This window comes from Cololabis saira, chromosome 16 (genome assembly GCF_033807715.1).
Source record: "Cololabis saira isolate AMF1-May2022 chromosome 16, fColSai1.1, whole genome shotgun sequence".
In the NCBI taxonomy this organism is placed as follows: domain Eukaryota; kingdom Metazoa; phylum Chordata; class Actinopteri; order Beloniformes; family Belonidae; genus Cololabis; species Cololabis saira.
In genome coordinates, this window is record NC_084602.1 from 30967461 (window position 1) to 30985371 (window position 17911).

Genomic DNA, 17911 nt, shown 5'->3' on the forward strand with positions numbered 1-17911 from the left:
CGTATTACCAGCGTGACGCATTAAGTTCTTAAGAAATTGTGAAAAGAAGGATACAACGTTTCACATCTGTGAAAGTTTCCATCATCAAGTTAATCCCTTGCTGTCATTGGAGGCCAAAGTCGCATTTCATGATGATATCTGTAACTGTGTTTAAGGACATTCATGAAGATCCGGGAAAGACAGAGTTAAAGGTCAGGATATTCATGCAGTCACTGAAATGACGTAGGCACGATAAAAGGATTTACAATTATGTGCATGTGAATGCATGGTGTTCCTTTCATCCTCCAAGCTCATTGGAGGATGAAAGAAAAGCACAGATCAGCCCGACACTGAGCAGTACGTGAAAATGATACGGAGAATCCACAGCAAGCGAGCGATTTCAACATCAGGACAAATGAAAGCACGCAGCCCTAAAACCCTCCCACTCCCTGTCTTCACCTCATTATGTTCTGGGCTTTTTAGCTTTTTAGAAAAGAGAACGGCTTCAGATGTAGCATGAATCCGTATATCTGGGTCCTCTTGACCGACAGGTACGTCGTACAGGAGATGATCAAACCTGTGTGGAAGATCATTCATCGCAAAGGTGGGCGTCCTCACAAAGAAACATCTCCAAACATCCCACATGTACTCAGCAAAAGTAGAATAATCCGTGACATAACTAAAGCACATCAAGCACAGCAAGTAAACAGATGAACAAACATCTTTTTGTAATTTTTTGGGAGTGGATCAGCATTAGGGATGGGCGGTATGGACTAAAAAATGTATCATCATAATTTCTGGCATTTACCCCGATATTCATTCATTCATTCATTCATTCTTTCTTTCTTTCTTTCTTTCTTTCTTTCTTTCTTTCTTTCTTTCTTTCTTTCTTTCTTTCTTTCTTTCTTTCTTTCTTTCTTTCTTTCTTTCTTTCTTTCTTTCTTTCTTTCTTTCTTTCTTTCTTTCTGGCTCACTTCCTTCTTTTTTCCCTTCCTTCCTTCTTTCCTCCTGCTCTCTCCTTCCTTCTTCCCTTCCTCTTTTCTCCCTTCCTTCCTCCTTTCCTTGTTTTCTCCCCTTTCCTTCCTTCCTTCTTTCCTTCCTTCCTTCCTTCTTCCCCTTCCTTCCTTCTTTCCTCCTGCTCTCTCCTTCCTTCTTCCCTTCCTCTTTTCTCCCTTCCTTCCTCCTTTCCTTGTTTTCTCCCCTTTCCTTCCTCCCTCCCTCCCTCCCTCCCTCCCTTCCTTCCTTCCTTCCTTCCTTCCTTCCTTCCTTCCTTCCTTCCTTCCTTCCTTCCTTCCTTCCTTCCTTCCTTCCTTCCTTCCTTCCTTCCTTCCTTCCTTCCTTCCTTCCTTCCTTCCTTCCTTCCTTCCTTCCTTCCTTCCTTCCTTCCTTCCTTCCTTCCTTCCTCCCTCCCTCCTGCTCTCTCCTTCTTTCTTCCCTTCCTCTTTTCTCCCTTCCTTCCTTCTTTCCTTGTTTTCTCCCTTCCAAAAATCGGCTTTACACAAAAACGGGAATTTATCATTTTTACCGCGAGATGACAAATTCTTATCGTGAGGAATTTTTTTGACGGTATATCGTGAACGGTAAAATATCGCCCATTCCTAATCAGCATCCTGAAAGAAGTGTTGTGAAGATAACTACAGACTTCCTTTCAGAACATTCAAATACACATAAATAAAACATCAAACCTTAAGCTGATGCAGAAGGCCCTGCATTACGGTACTGTGGAGAATGGAGGTGGTCAGGAAAAGAGTTTAATTTAATACAGTTCAGATCTTCAGGCTCAACCACCCTCTTCCAACCGGCATTTGTGTTAAAACAAGGACCACACTGTGGAAAATCCAAATTTTAAGGAGTGTTTGGCAGTTTGAAAGCTGGTACGTTTGTAGCGGATTCAACAGAGCGGCTCTAAAAACAGTCGGCAGCTTTTACGTACGTTTTCACCAGCAATAAAATTAGGGCAGTCTGCGCAGCCACATGCCGGCACAAAGAGCCCCGTTGTAGTTAAACTGCTTGTAACTCCTGGTGCTCGCAACATGTTACACATTAACGGGGGGTTTCTTTTTAAACAAGAGTCAAGTCAGTCAAACTTTTCCTGAAGCTGTGGATGTCAGACGGAGCTGGGAGGGATGAGGCCCGTCTTAGTGACTTCAATGAGACGTTTGACTCACGGGGGATCAACCTTTGTCCTTTGATTACAGCCTTCCTGCACATACTAAAGCCCTGCTTCCTCATAGTGTCACTTTAATCTCCTGACTTGGTTTTAAACAACTTGAAAGTCTTCAGAATACTTTGTTCTAAAATGTTCTGACTTTCACCAACTTTAAAGCTTGAAACTCAAAACAAAAATTGGATCCGTGCAGCACCAGTCAGGTGGATTATTAGCAGACGCCCGGGTCTTGTTTGTAGGAGTCCTGCAGGTTAAGTCGAGCTAATAACCACACACAGGAAAGGTTTGACAAGGAAATAAATAAAAAAAAATATATATTTTTAAATATAAATAATCAAAGTTTTGTAATTAGCCATAGGCTACTGGATGAATACTTGACAAAAGCATCAGTGAGCTCAGAGCAGCGAACCCTGGGACTAACAATTCCGACTAATTAGAGGAATTGTAACAAGCTGGAGAGTTTTTCACTGAATAGTAATGGCCTCACTCGGCCCGTTCTCCTGTGTGGGCAGACAACAGTGAGACGAGGCTACGCAAGACTAGTCAAAATCAATACATGTGAAGAAATTGTTCTGAAGTTTTTTTTTTCTCTTTCCCAAATCAAAGTCAAACTGTGCTGATTTTGCACTCTGAATACAAAAGGAGCAGCTGTGTAAAAGCTGGAAAAAAAAACTAGTATGATTGATGAGTAAACGCCACTTACCGGCAAAAATAAATAAATAAATCCGTAAACTGCTGTCGTGAAAACTTTTACCTTTAAAATAAGTCACATAAGATGCTCTGCTGGAAACTTCTTAACTCAGTCGACCAGAGCATTGTCTCACCGACGCAGGCAGTGAATGTTTACAACGTTAGAGGACACTTTTGAACCAGGAAGCCACTAAAAGCTGGGGCGACTGCTTACTTTGTCAAGCACGTCTTTGGAGTGGGCGGCAGAGAGGCAGAATCGCGCCCGGGACTCGATGATGGGTGTAGCAGGGAAGCCCACGACCACCACACCGATGTTCCTCTTCAGCATCTCCCTGCCGAACGCTCTGATGGCAGACAACAAGAGCGGCATGAGGACACACTGCGTTTCCTTCCTTTTACCAGTCATATCACATAGACAGGAAAAACAAAAGGTAATCCCACTCTAACATCTATAGGTTTACTGTTTATAAAAGGTAAATTTAATATATTTGACTGTGACAAACATTGTTTCACCAATTGAATCAAGTGGCCGTGTCTAAATCTTTTTGGTCTTCCCATCAGACCAAGCAAGTTAAATGGGAAAACTGTATATCTGCACCTTTTCGTGAGTGTAATATGGAGCTAGAACAGTCTCAAAAGTGACAAATGCACACACCGATCCACGAATGCACAGGACAAGATTCACACGTGCATAGGACAAGATACACAAATGTGTTTTTGATGCACACACAAATATAACCTGATTACAAACGTTCTTTTGTCTGTGGGTTGAGCTGCATTTGTGTGTGACTTTTGAGACTCCCCTGACGTGACTCAATCCACAAATGTTTTTTTTTTTAAACATGGAAGGCTCTGCAACCAATCAGATATCCTCCTTTGTTTCAGCCAATCATAAGCGCGCACCCCACGTGGGGGACGATTTACTCATAAACCAATCAGATTAAAGGGGCGGATACACCTGCTGTTTGAGCCTGCGTTCGCGTCCGTTCGCTTAGAAAAGTGATTCAATATTTTGTAGTAGTTTAATAAACCAGCTGGTGGAATAAAGATAAATGAACAAGACAGCAACACGGGATGGAGAGGAGATCACTGCTCTGCTTTTCTTGTGATCTCGTAAAGAAAACAGTGCGATCGGAGATGGTTTGTCAGGCCGTTCAACCAGTGAATCGGCGTGTGCATTTGTGAATCTTGTCCTGTGCATTTGTCACTTTTGAGACTGTTCTAGCTCCATATGTAATGGTGTCAGACAAGGACGTGTTCTGTCCTCAGCACTGTTTAGATTTGTCTTAACAGTTGAACATGTGTAGAACTGGTATGGTGGGCAGTACACTGGTGAGCTGTCTCACATATGCTCTGGTTATGATATACCGTATTGGCCCGAATATAAGACGGTGTTTTTTGCATTGAAATAAGACTGAAAAAGTGGGCGTCGTCTTACATTCGGGGTCTAGACGTTATACCCATTCACAACGCTAGATGGCGCCAGATATCTTTAAAGTGAATGCTGAACTTAACTCCCCAGGCCAAAGCAAACCCCTGTCACCAAGAATGAAAATAAAAATAGTGGTAGCACGAAGAAGAAAAATAAAAAATAGCGGTAAGAAAGAAAAGAGAAAAAGAATAAGAGAAGAGATAACAGAAAATGGAGAAACGTAGCGACAATCTGGAGAAAAGTGGGTGGAAGAAGTTATGATGCAAACTTCAAGATGATGATTTGAATGAGGCAAAATAACATGCTTTTTCTCTCGAATATATTGTTGTAATCATTTGTTTCAGATGTACTGTAATTATTTTCTGTATAAAAAAAATTAATTTGGTGTTCAAAAACTCGTTTTTCAAACTGGAGTCTTGAAAAAGGGGGGGTCGTCTTATAATCAGGGTCGTCTTATATTCGGGCCAATACGGTACAACACGACATCAGACAGACTGAATGATGCACAGAGCATTGTTACGATCAAGAAAACTAAGGAAGACAAATGGATGAGCTTTTTTCACTTTAACACGGCAGGTAATGTTTCCAATAATGTTAAATATTTTGGACATTAGATTACAGAAGCCGATATTTATGAACGTACAAGCAAACAGAAATTTAGTTCATGTACTGACCCTGTGAAGCTGACATAATGCACCTCTTTGTATAGTGTACATATTTGGTCTAATTAAAAAAGAAAACAAAAAAAAGCAAGCCTTCAGAGGCAGAAAGTGGCAATATAATGATGCCCTAAGGAGACTGTTAAAGAGTCAGCTCCAGTCAGCTCTTTTCCATCTGTCTTGAGGGTTGTCACGTTTTGAATTCATTGGCAGACAAAATGACTCTAGAAATGAAATAATCTTGCTGTTATCAAATGTTAAGTTCAGTGCTTTATAATGTCAGTCTGAGCTCTGGAGACACTGGTACAGTTGTCTTTTAAATTCATGTCTGCTTTTATCATTAATTATGTTCAAATGGACCTCGGGTCTATAATAATCTACACAGCAAAAACTGCTCCTCTAGGAATAATCTTAATATTCCATCAATCTAGTTAAAATGGTTTGATTATAAGCAAATACATCAGCAAATTGGGTAATAAAAAGTAAATAAAGTCCTGGCTAGAATTCTTAAACCAGCATAATAGTCTAAAACGGTCTTTCAATTTTCTCCTAACAAGTCTATTTTTACTTTCTTAGAAATGACCTTGCCTTGTTTCCCCTTCTATAAGGAAACTGACATGAGGTTTACCTTACAGTCACATGACTGGTTGAAGAAAACACAAATTCACTTTGGTTAAAAATAAAAAAATCCTGTCGGAAAATGCACTTAGAACTTTATTTCAGAGGCATTCTCATGCGAAGGACAACCGGGTCATCTCTATGAGGGGGAAACCTTGTTTTCTCCGGAGGATTGAGAAAACTGCCAACGATTCAGGCAAAAAGCGATTCTTTTGATAAAGTTGAGATATGTGGCTTTTCCTCAGAATGTGAAATGGGCTCTGGTTCACTCACCTCATTGTGTATAATGAAAGGAAAAGATTTTCTTTAAAAAAAAAAGGATTTTTGAGAAATGAAGGTCAGCAAACTTATTTAGTGCAGTTTCACTCTGTATTTGACTGTAGCAACCCTCTCTGGAGAGGTTCCCCACACTTCCTAATCAGCAGTTCAACCTCCAAATTTCATAGTACACGTAGTATATAGTACTACACACAAAAGGTTTTTCTGTAAGTAAGTCGAAAATAAAACAGTGATTATTCTTTTTATCTATCCTTTTTTTAATGCAATACCCACCTTAGGTATGAATGATATGTAGGCCTATAAATTATTTGCTGCCCCCAAAGTCAATACAATTAAATCACAGGATTAAATCCATGATTTTAAAAGACAGAAAATTGAAAACAAAACAGGTTTGAAACATTAAAGGTTTGTTTTAAATGTCTAAGTATAATTTTGAGTTGCATCACATAAACATCTCTTCTAACACTCATATTTTCATAATGTCAAACTTGTGACTGTGGCCCTCGTTAATCACCAACACATACTGAAGGGCGATCTCCTGCGGTATTAGTTGAAATCCATCCATTTTCTTTACCAGCTTAACCCTTGTACTGTCTTTGGGTCAAAATGACCCAATTCTTCTATCCTTCTTTCCTCCTGCCATGCTCTCTCCTTCCTTCTTCCTTTCCTCTTTTCCTCCTTTTTTACCCTCCTTTACTCATTTTTCTTCCTACCTCCCTTTCATCATTTGTTCCTTTATTACCTTCTTTGCTTTTCCTTCCTTATTTTCTCCATTCCTTCCTTCTTTCTTTCCTTTTCTCCATTCCTTGCTTTCTCCCTTCCTTCCATCTTTTCTCCCTTCCTTACTCCCTTTCCTACTTCCATCCTTCTTTTCTCCTTTCTCCCTTCCTTCCATCTTTTCTCCCTTCCTTACTCCCTTTCCTACTTCCTTCCTTCTTTTCTCCTTTCTTTCTTCCTTCCATTCCTGCCTTCTTTACTCCCTTTCCTAATTCCTTCCTTCTTTTATCCTTTCTCCCTTCCTTCCATTCCTCCCTTCTTTCCTTCCTTTATCCCTTCCTTCCATCTTTCCTCCCTTCCTTCCTTCTTTTCTCCTTTCTTCCTTCCTTCCATTCCTCCCTTCCTTACTCCCTTTCCTACTTCCTTCCTTCTTTTCTCCTTTCTCCTTTCTCCCTTCCTTCCATCTTTCCTCCCTTCCATCCTTTCTTCCTTACTTCGTTCTTTCCTTGCTTCCATCTTTTCTCCCTTCACCCTCCCTTGACCCAAAGACAGCCCAAGGGTTAAACCTGTACTGCGTTGCAGAGGTCTGCTGGAGCCAATCCAGCCCATTAAGTAAAAGCTGTAAAAGCAGGGAAACCCTGGACAGGTTGCCTGTCCGTTGCAGGGCAACATACTGTAGAGATAAACTAACAACTACACACATACTCCCTCTCACACACACCTACAGGCAATTTAGAATCATCAATCGACCTGACATCCATGTGTTTGGACGTGCCGGAGTAACCAGAGAAAACCTACACAAGCACGAGGAGAACATGCAAACTCCATACAGGAAGATTCCTACGGTTCCCGGGAGTTGAACCGGGAACCTTCTTCCTGGTAGGCAGCAGTGCTAAGTAACCACCATGCTGCGAAATCTTGAAACGGTGAATCTTTATGTTGAAAGTTTGGCAGATGCAGGGTTACATTTGCAGCTCCCAGCTCACATCGCAACACCTGGTCTACGGTGATGACTCGACACTACTGTCAGCCTTCCAGTCACGTGTTTTTAGCTGGCTCCGCACCCTTTATTTTCCCCAGTATTTCAAATAGTTTTTCTCTTTACTCTTCTATAGCTGTATACTCTATGTATTATGATGTCGTACAATTAACACATGATATATTATACCTCGTGACCACGTATATATCAATATGCTTCATTCAACATACAATAATGTTGAACACTTGTGGTGTCGCAACAAGAAAAGCAGCATGCAGAGGCTCACTGTGGCTTATAATGACTGCATGAGGCTGCTTCTTAAAGTCCCAAGGTGCTGTAGTGCCAGTCATCTGTTTGCTAGTGTTTGAGTACCAGCCTGTTCTGCTGTGCTACGGAATTTGATGTATAAATTTATATGTAGAGTATCTAACTCTTTAAATAGCATTATCACCTGCTTAATGAATCCTGCACTTAGCTCAGTCAGGTTCACATCTACGTTGTGGAACCACTGGCGTTCATGTCTCTACACTTGCGCCTGACACTGTTTTCTTTTTGTGTCACTGTTGTTTTAAAGTCTCCTGTATTGTGGTTTTTGTTGTCTTTTATTTCATAGGTTGTTGTCTTTTATATCGTGTATGTTATATGTATAATTTTTTAATGGTACTATGGACCTCTTCTCGAGATGTGTCATTAATAAAGTGTGAATTGAATTGAATTGAATAACAGTCGTGCAAAAAGTAGAATCCCCTCTTTGATGCTTTTTTTTTGTAAAAACACAACTCATCTGATAATAGACCTGAAAACTGAGGTCTTGATCAGTCTTCTAGAGCAGGGGTGTGGTGTAGTGTTTTCACGTACTAACGTGAGATAAAAAAGCAACTGAAAAATATTTCCCCAAATATATGGCTTTAGCTGAGCATCCACTAATTATGAGCACAATACAGTAGGAGTGAAGTTACTCAGTCACTAAACAAGCTTCAAACAGGAAGCTAATGTGACAATCAAAGTATCTCAACAGCCACTTCTAAACCGAATCAGGTCGTGTTTTCCTGCAAATACATGAAAAGGGGAAGTATATCCAAAAAGGCTGAAAATTATGTAGGTTTACCTGAGATCATTACCATCATCTGAGGCACAGGGCCCCCTGAAAATGGGTCTGTGACCTACTTCCGGGTCCCGACCACCAGTTGAGAATCACTGATCTAGAGGAAGGGGTAGGTGGCTCAGTAGGTAGAGCGTTCTCTCATGAACCTGAAGGTCAGTGGTTCGAGCCCAAGTTCCTCCTTAATCCACCAAAGTGTCCTTGGGCAAGACACTGAACCCCGAGTTTCTCCCGGTTGTCATGCCAGCACTGTTGTACGGCTCCGCCGACAGCCGGTGTGTGAACGCGTGAGTGTCTGGGTGAATGTCTAGAGTGTAAAGCGCTCTGGAGCTGTAGGAAAGCGCTATACAAGTGTAAGCCATCCATGTGCTGTCATAGAGTTTAACTTCCAACAACCTAAATGAGGTCTGCAAGTTGGGAGAAGTACCTCTTTGATAGATTGATTTATTGTACATTTCTTTTACCATTCCATAGACCTACTTTGGGGTAAATCTGCGGGGACGTCCACCCCCTGCGAGGAGAGTCAGCTGTCTCAAATGTTCTGGCTTTCCATTTCTCATTGTAGATCAATGAAGTTAGAAGTGGTAAAAAGTGGTTTTATAGCAATTCCAGAATGGTGTGCACCAACAATTGCTTCTCTAAGGTCATGTTCATACTGGAGGTTTTAGTGAGCAATTCTTACTTTTTTTAGTGTTTAGTATTTTAAATGCATTTTATATCAGAATTTATTGTGCACTAATACAAAAGTGACATCATATGAGGTACGTCAGGTGAACGGAGGTAAACATGGATGCATCAGCAACAAGCCTGTATGATTTCTTTTTGAAGTATTTGTGCAGTGGAAGCTGAGAAATTCATAAACTAATTATATTGAGAAGAGTACTGAGGAAAAGGAGAGCAAAATATTTAACGTTGGCCTGTGTGCAGCGATGGCTTCGAAATCTCCACTGAGACGAGTCCAGATGGGGAATTGTTACCAGGAGTGGAGGGTGGGGACATGACTTCACTAACGCAGAATTGACGTCAGTGACGAATGAAAAAGGGATTAGCGTCGCTTTGGCCTGAAGTGTGACCACAGTTTAAGACCTTTTCTTATGTCTTACCCTTTTGGCATTGTGTTAACACACACAAGAACGTTGAAAACCAGAAAACTGCCAAACCAGCTAATTTCATAAAAAGTGGGAGCACTTGCTGATGACCGATACTTTATGGGCTAATGATAATCACTTGGCTTAAATCCTATGAAAGCAGACAGGTGCTACTTAGCATTTGCCCACATGACTTTTTCTTTGGCTTCTTTATTGTTAAATAATGGCATGGTGATAAAAGGTAATATGCCGTTTATGAGTTTTCTCTCTCTCTGTAGACCTGAGGTCTGCTCAAACTGTCAGCTCATTTAAATTTTAAGAATGAGATGTGTACCGGCTGTACTCTACTGCCCTTACTTTTTAACAACTTGCGCTTTTTATTATTTTACCTCTTTCCTTATCATTTTATTTCATTTTATTTGTTATTTAATTGTGTCTTGCCGCTTTTAATGTTGATGTAAAGCACTTTGAACTACATTGTGTTGAATTGTGCTATACCGGGGGTCGGCAACCCGCGACTCTAGAGCCGCATGCGGCTCTTTAGCGCCACCCTAGTGGCTCCTGGAGCTTTTTCAAAAATGTTTGACTTTTTTTTTCTTTTCTTCTTCTTTTTTTCTCTTTTTCTTTTTTCTTCTTTTTTTTCTCTTTTTTTTTTCCTTTTTTCTCTTTTTCTTTTTTCCTTTTTTCCCTTTTTTTCTTCGCGACATTTTGACTTTTTTCTCGACATTTCAACTTTTTTCTCGAGAATGTACTTCAACATTAATCTCGACATTTGGACTTTTTTCTCAAAATTTCGATGTTTTTCTTGACATTTCAACTTTTTTCTCGACATTTCGACTTTTTTCTCGAAGCGCATAATGAAAAAAAAAATCTTCCCCCAGTTATAACTAATATAGATACATGCAGCATGTGTTGCCTTCATTCTAAGGCTTATAAAAGACTTTTCATTTTTTGCGGCTCCAGACATATTTTTTTTTGTGTTTTTGGTCCAATATGGCTCCTTCAACATTTTGGGTTGCCGACCCCTGTGCTATACAAATAAACTTGCCATGTCTAATACTAAGGCCCACTACCGTCAGATGACTTTTATTATCTTTTTACACACGCAAACAAACACACACACAAATCAAAGATTAAATCAGGGGGCACATGACCACCATTTTACCGGCAGCTGTGTGCCGTGCAGTTTATGCCTCACCCGATCTTAGAGGGCATGTAGAGCATCATGGGCACGACGGGGGAGTCATTGTTGCCGTAGATGATGAAACCCATTTCTCGAAGCCTCTTACGGAAGTAGACCGTGTTTTCTGCCAGCTGCTGCAAACGTTCGCAGCCTGTGGAGGAAAAGAGATTCTGAAACATGGCCGCTGACAGCAAATGCAATGCAACGCTAACCAAGCATCTGTATATTTAATAAATCAGTCATTTAAATATGAACAACTTGCTTCAATTTCATCTATATTGTCATGTGTTATTCAAGAACAACTAGTGGATATTTACAGAGGCACAAAATATCCGCTCTGTTCAGTATAATTTGCCAATGATGGTAAAAAAGCCATAAGAATACCGTAATCAGTAGAAAACGATATAGAGATCCAACAAATCCATTATTCCTTCAGTTAAAATTGTTGAAATTTCATGAATTGGTAGACTATAGTATTCTGCAAATTATGTTTAAAGCTCATAAAAAAACTTTACCAATCAACATTCAGAAACGATTTGAAAAAAGAGAATGCAAGTATAACTTTAAAGGAACAGAGATTTTTAAAAAACCAAGATGCAGGACAAAATTGATGGAACGTTGTGTTTCTGTGAAAGGAATCAGTTTATGGAACAATCTGAATAAAGAAAACAAAGAATCCAAATCAAACATTACATTCAAAAGACCAATTAAAGCCTGTATGTTAAGTAAATATAATTAAATATGTTAGTTAAGTTTGATTGACATACCCATAGACGGCAGTAATTTTATTTTATTTTAGTTTTTTATTGACTTAGTTGTTGTTTTTTTAATTTTTAATTTGTTATTTGTGAATTTATTTCTTGGAAAAAGGGGCAGATTAGATAAGATTCTTCTTCTTTCTGCTCCCTTTTCATTCACAATTTATGAACATTTGTTTTTGTATTGAATTGTTTTATTTTTTGAATGAAATAAAGAATAAAATGAAAAGAGAGCAGAACAAAGACCATTCTCCTCTACAAGGGCTTATTCTTTAACAAGCCTTGTGTTTCTGGATGGCTAAGGAAAAAAAAGAAAAGAAATGATTCAGAGGTGGGTTAAGGTGTCTTTGATGAGATAGAAGAAGGAGTCCAATAATCAGCTGAACACAGTTGCATTCATGAGATGACTGAGGCTGAGGAGCATCCCGGCACCTTGGGGAGATTTAGCTTTTGGTTTCTCTGAAATGTAATTTTCTTCTCCCCAAGGATGAGTTTCTTTGAAATGCTTTGTTCACATCAAAACAGAGCACAACGAGCTGTCAGCGAGCTCACGAATTCAGACTCACCTCGACACACAGAGCTGCTACCTGCAGCATGAGATTGAACAGGAGTAACCGAGCAAGAGACACCCAGTCACAAGAGAAGCATTTGCTCCTTGCTGGGGAGGGTTTCACCGTTCCCAGAGACAGAGATGGAATTGTGCACAGCCCAATAAACAATATTATTGTTTTAAGAGAAATGTAGATTGAGATCTGAGTGCTATCGGGAAGGACAGCTTGATTTGATCATATGTCGATTTAGACGACGAGTCTAGCCACTCTATCCTTAACTCCCATTTTTAGCTCTTAGACTGGCTACAAATAGACTACCAGTTACCCAGCTGAACATTTCCAACATTTATAAGATTGTACTGACCTCTGGTGTCTACTGATGAGACTTACAGCTTCAACTCAGACAAAATAAGTTATGTAAAAAAAAAAAATGAAGCTTCCATGCCAGACATTCCTGTCAGCAGATGTGATTCCAATGTCAAGACTAGTTTAGTCAGGTTAAACGGGTGGGGGGGCTGAACATGGACCTGAACATTTCTATTTGCAAATATTTCTTTTCTGTTACAAATTATCTAGCAATATAATGATTTTATATCATCTTTGGCTTACTCAAGATCTTGTTAGAAATTAATCCTTTGACGGAAAGATCATTGACAACGAAAAGAGGCCCATTTTATTTATTTGGTGCAAATATTTTAATACACATTACAAAGTAAAATACTTCAATATTAATGTTTTGTCTTGATAGCAGTCAGTTATGCCCAAAGACTCCGGTCTTATTTATTTCCTTTACCCTTTATTTTTCCAGGTTAGTCAACTGAGAATGAATTCCTATTTACAATGATGGCCTTTATCTCTGCAGCTTGTGAAACTAACTCCAGGGATCAGGGTGGAGACGTCCTTTGTTGTCCAAATGGAATATATTTTCAGTAACAGATTAATTAGTGTGTAATTCATTCTCTCTTTTTTTTTTGTTAATCTAGAGCAGGGGTCGGCAACCCAAAATGTTGAAAGAGCTATATTGGACCAAAAATGCAAAAGACAAATATGTCAGAAGCCGCAAAAAATGAAAAGTCTTTTATAAGCCTTAGAATGAAGTCAACACATGCTGCATGTATCGATATTAGTTATGACTGGGGGAAGATTTTTTTTTGTCATTATGCACTTTGAGAAAAAAGTCGAAATGTTGAGAAAAAAGTCAAAATGTCGAGATTAATGTTGAAGTACAATCTCGAGAAAAAAGTCGAAATGTTGAGGAAAAAGTCAAAATGTTGAGAAAATAGTTGAAAGGTCGAGAAAAAAGTCGAAATGTCGAAAAAATAGTTGAAAGGTCGAGGAAATAGTCAAAATTTCGAGAAAAAAGTCAAAATGTTGAGATTAAAAAGGAAAGGAAATAGGAAGAAAAAAAAGAAAAAATAAGAAGAAAAAAAGAAGAAAAAAAAGGTCAAACATTTTTGAAAAAGCTCCAGGAGCCACTAGGGCTGCGCTAAAGAGCCGCATGCGGCTCTAGAGGCGTGGGTTGCCGACCCCTGATCTAGAGTGAGCGGCAAGTGTCTCCTTAAGGAAAACAACATTTCTGCTCCACTTTCATGTTTCTACAATAACAGATAACACAAACTTGACTCTAGCAGTGGCCTTTAGCGTTTGTAAAAGTGACAACTTGAGGTTCTCCTTCATTCTTGGTTGAGTGACCCCTTACAAACATGCTGACAGCACTTCATACACAAATATGATAAACAAAAAGCAAATTTGAAACTTTTAGCAACAAGAAAAAGCTAAAGCTTTGTCCAAATCTGAACTTACCTATTAATGTTCCGTGCTCTCCCATAATGCACTTCATAGAAGTGATGATTTGCTCCACCACAGGAGGAGACATGGAGGCGGCGTACACAGCACTGTGGGAATGGGAGCGCAGGTACTCGATAAGCTCCTAAACCCAGCAGATATACAAGCAGTAAGTAGATATGCCTGAAAGAAAATGCAGCTTTAATTTCTCTACGATCCATTCAGGGAAGGAAGGTTTGATAAGGAGTTGCTTTTCCTGTTGATTCTGTGATCATCTTCAACATTACTTGTTAGATTCCCATAAATCCACTTTAACCACTACCGTTACACCTAAAGCTACATTCCATCGCTTGTTGGCACCATCACAGGGCAGAGTTTCATAGTTGAATTTCTGAAGCTTATTTGTATTTTGCAATTCACTCAGCGGTTCTAAGGAATTACGAACCCAGAGATTTGATTGAGGAGATAGAGAAAAAAAAAAGGGTTAATATGTAAGGAATGCAGAGCACATTCCTTGCAAGGATGTGAATCCACATACCTGAGATTCATGTCACCCAAAACTGTTATTTCAATCTTAACCCCAAAGCCTCCTTGATAAATGTTCCACTTGTATTAGGATGGAAAACTGGGAACTGATATGCTCGTAAAGTAAACTTTAAAAAGTCCTTTGCCTCCATCCTCACCCTTTTCCCAGCAATGTATCCCCCGGCAGCTCCGAAGCTCTTGGTAAACGTGCCCATCATAACATCCACCTCACAGGGGTCCAGACCAAAGTAGTCCACCACCCCCCGGCCCCGGCGGCCCAGGGCCCCGATGCTGTGGGCCTCGTCCAGGTACAGGTAGGCCCGGTAGCGCTTCTTTAGGGCGATCACCTCCGGAAGGCGCACTATACTGCCCTCCATGCTGCACAGAGTAAACGGGGGGAAAACAAAGAATAGTGACTACGTTTACATGCAGTCAAAATTCGGGTTATTGCTAATATTCCGGTTACTGAAACATTCGGAATATTCCGTTTACATGCGTGAGCAAACAGGGTTATCCACGTTTACATGGTAATTAATCATTCAGGATATTTCCATCAAACCAGCGACGCACGGAGAATGTGATGACACAATTACCGTCATTTCCGCTTCTTCTTCCTGTATCCAAATTTTAAAAAAATGCTGCTTCGCGCAACTTTTCGCTCACCTTCTTGTAAATCTCGCTATCCCGATACTTTCTACCGTCTACAAATGCCAAAATGTTCATATCCTTCATTACATTTATGAAGTGATTAGTCTCCTCCTGGTCTTGCGTTTCTCCGTGTTTATAAGAACTTCCTGGACTCAAAAGACCAGGATTCCTTGTGAAAAGAGCATGCGCAGAAAACAAATTCCTGTTCCGTTTGATGGGGATATTCCGTTAGGTGTTTACATGACCGAATATTCGGGTTTTAAAAGGAGTAACCCAGGGGTCATATTCAGGTTTTTAAAAACCCGAATATGAGCAAATTCCGGTTTTTCAAAGGGGTTATTGGTGTTTACATGGCCGTGCAAATTCGGGTTATTGCCAATATTCGGGTTTTAAAAGGGTTATTGAGTGCATGTAAACGCAGTCAGTGAGTAGCACAAGACGTCCTGATAAATGACTGTTAATATCTTCCTACCATCTCTCCACACACCATCACCGGCTGAATCAATTTCTGCCATATCCTCGATATTACATTTATAAAGTACACAGATATCATTTCACAATGTGACAGGCTACACAGGCCAGCATTGTCATCCAATTAACTGAGAGACAAAAGAATTGGCTTGTATAACCAATTACACTCAATCCGACTGCTGTTTCATATCCCTGAACTTTGCTGAGAGATCAGCTGATTTGGGACAGCTGCCTAGCAAAAGAAAAAACAAACAAAACAAAACAAAAAAACTAAAACTGCTGCTTGTGGAATGAAGAATCACAGGAATATTAAAAAGGTGTACCTGTAAATGCCCTCTACCACTATAAGAATCTTCTTCCATGGTCTGTGAGTCCTGGGCTGGCCGTGAACTATGGCTTCTCTCAGCAGTTTCTCAAGGCTCTGCATATCTGTCAGAGGATAACAATCAAAATATTAAGTTGAGTTTTTAGCAAAGGTGACATAAAATCATTTGTAGTTTATTGCAATGAAGTCGGACATTTGCATCCAACTTCATGATAGTATCTCTACAGTTTTCTGGTTTCTAGTCCCATTAAGAAACCTAATTTCTGGAGCCTCAATGCCAGTCTTTGCTATTTTTATTTCCAGCATTTCTGCATGAAACTTCTTCTAAAAAGGTTATTTTAGAGGTTTATTGCCACAACTATCGCATTTCCACTGCAAGAGCCAAGTGTTACAATGAAATCTGGGAGAAATTTTCACTCTAAAAAACATGGCGCTGGTAGAAAAGTAGTACTTTTGATTAAACCCAGAATCTTTAAAGTGGTACAAGCAGTGCTGAGTATTTTTGACAGGAAAGATGGCACACTCTTAGCTCATAGCATTTGTTCTGGCCTGCATGACCACTATAATATTCGTGACAGTCCTTGACATTCTTCAGTTTTATTACCATTTTCTAAAAGTTTGAAAAAAAAATATTCTATTGAATTCAAGTAATGAGAAACCGACGGCTTTAACTATGGCCAATGCACGGCAATAGCAAGAGACGCAAAGCAATTAAACTGGAGGACTGAAAGACAGACAAAGATGCATGTGGAATACAAAAAAAGAAATATTGACGTATTAAAGGAAGTTGGAGACAGACTGATCGGATTCATTTATGACTCACTGTTGTGCTTAAAGACTCTGATGGTGGATCCGGAGAGTCTGGCTCCGAGAACCAGGGAGGCATGGTTGAGTTCATCACTCAGGATCAGACATCCCTGCAGGGGCCAGACCAAAGGCAATTACAATAAGTAATTCATAAGAGGTTTATGATTTGTTTTCATCCATCTGAGACAGCAATCAATGCACAAGACTACTAAATGAAAAAAAAAATCAGTTTAGTGCATTTTATTTACTGGCGGGTGGGTGGATTATCATGTGTCCTGGGAAAATTACACTGAGAATACCACTCAGTGTGTAGCGACTGCTCTGCTTGCACCCTTTTACCCCTGCTTTTACATCATTTCACAAGAACAAAGGCAGGCAGCACTTTCACACTTCAGTCAACGGCAAAAGCCGACAACGCGCTGAACAACGTTAGCAGCAGTGTGACAAAGCAGCCTGTTCTGAACGTTGTTGATTCTCACCGTCAGCCTCATTAAGCCAACAGGAACTGCTTCGTACTGATAAGATACCGTAGAGTATTTCTGCGTCTCTAAATCTGCTACGACTGGTGACCTGTGATAACATGAAGTTGTGAAATGCTTCTGTAAGCATCTCCACTTAGCACGCTGATAACAAAATGCTGGCTGTTAGTAAAAATGCTGCTAGTATTATCTTTGGCAAATATGCACAAGAAAAAAAAAAAATCAAAAATATCTGGAACAAAAAGAGGAAGCTAGGCAGTGCATAAAAAAACCTCACAAGAAATGGCCTGACCTTTCCGGCAAGCGCTGGAATGTTCATGGAGTTGGTTGCAAACCCCATCCCGAATATCATCGCGGACTCCACGCCAAGGAATTTGGCCACCAGTTTCTCCAGCTCCTCGTGTCTGTCCAGGTTACCTGAGGTGCACAAACACATCCCACCAATCACACCAGTACCTGAGTGACCCAAGTTGGGCTGATCCAAATCACAGCCTTTTGTTTTCTTGCTCAGCATCATAAACAAAGATGAAAGGCATTCCTGAATCGGCCCGTTTAATACGAAGTAAAGAGGGGGCCACTTCACATTCAACACTTTCCTCTTTGTGTTCACCGATGGCTGTCTTCAGTGGCATATTTCTGTATCTCTGCAGCCAGCTTTTATGGAAAGCT

The 17911-nt window shown here is 40.0% G+C and overlaps 1 protein-coding gene across 1 annotated transcript in view; it reads right to left on the minus strand.

The window, feature by feature from the left end:
• LOC133462240 (serine palmitoyltransferase 2-like) overlaps positions 1-17911 on the minus strand; it is a 36946-nt gene that overhangs the window by 3144 nt on the left and 15891 nt on the right. The window contains exons 5-11 of the mRNA XM_061743375.1: positions 17535-17659; positions 16780-16873; positions 15955-16060; positions 14671-14890; positions 14006-14132; positions 10909-11044; positions 3051-3180 (exon numbers count right to left, since the gene is read on the minus strand). Of these exons, the coding sequence (XP_061599359.1) occupies positions 3051-3180; positions 10909-11044; positions 14006-14132; positions 14671-14890; positions 15955-16060; positions 16780-16873; positions 17535-17659 (938 nt within the window). The remainder of the gene's footprint in view (positions 1-3050; positions 3181-10908; positions 11045-14005; positions 14133-14670; positions 14891-15954; positions 16061-16779; positions 16874-17534; positions 17660-17911) is intronic.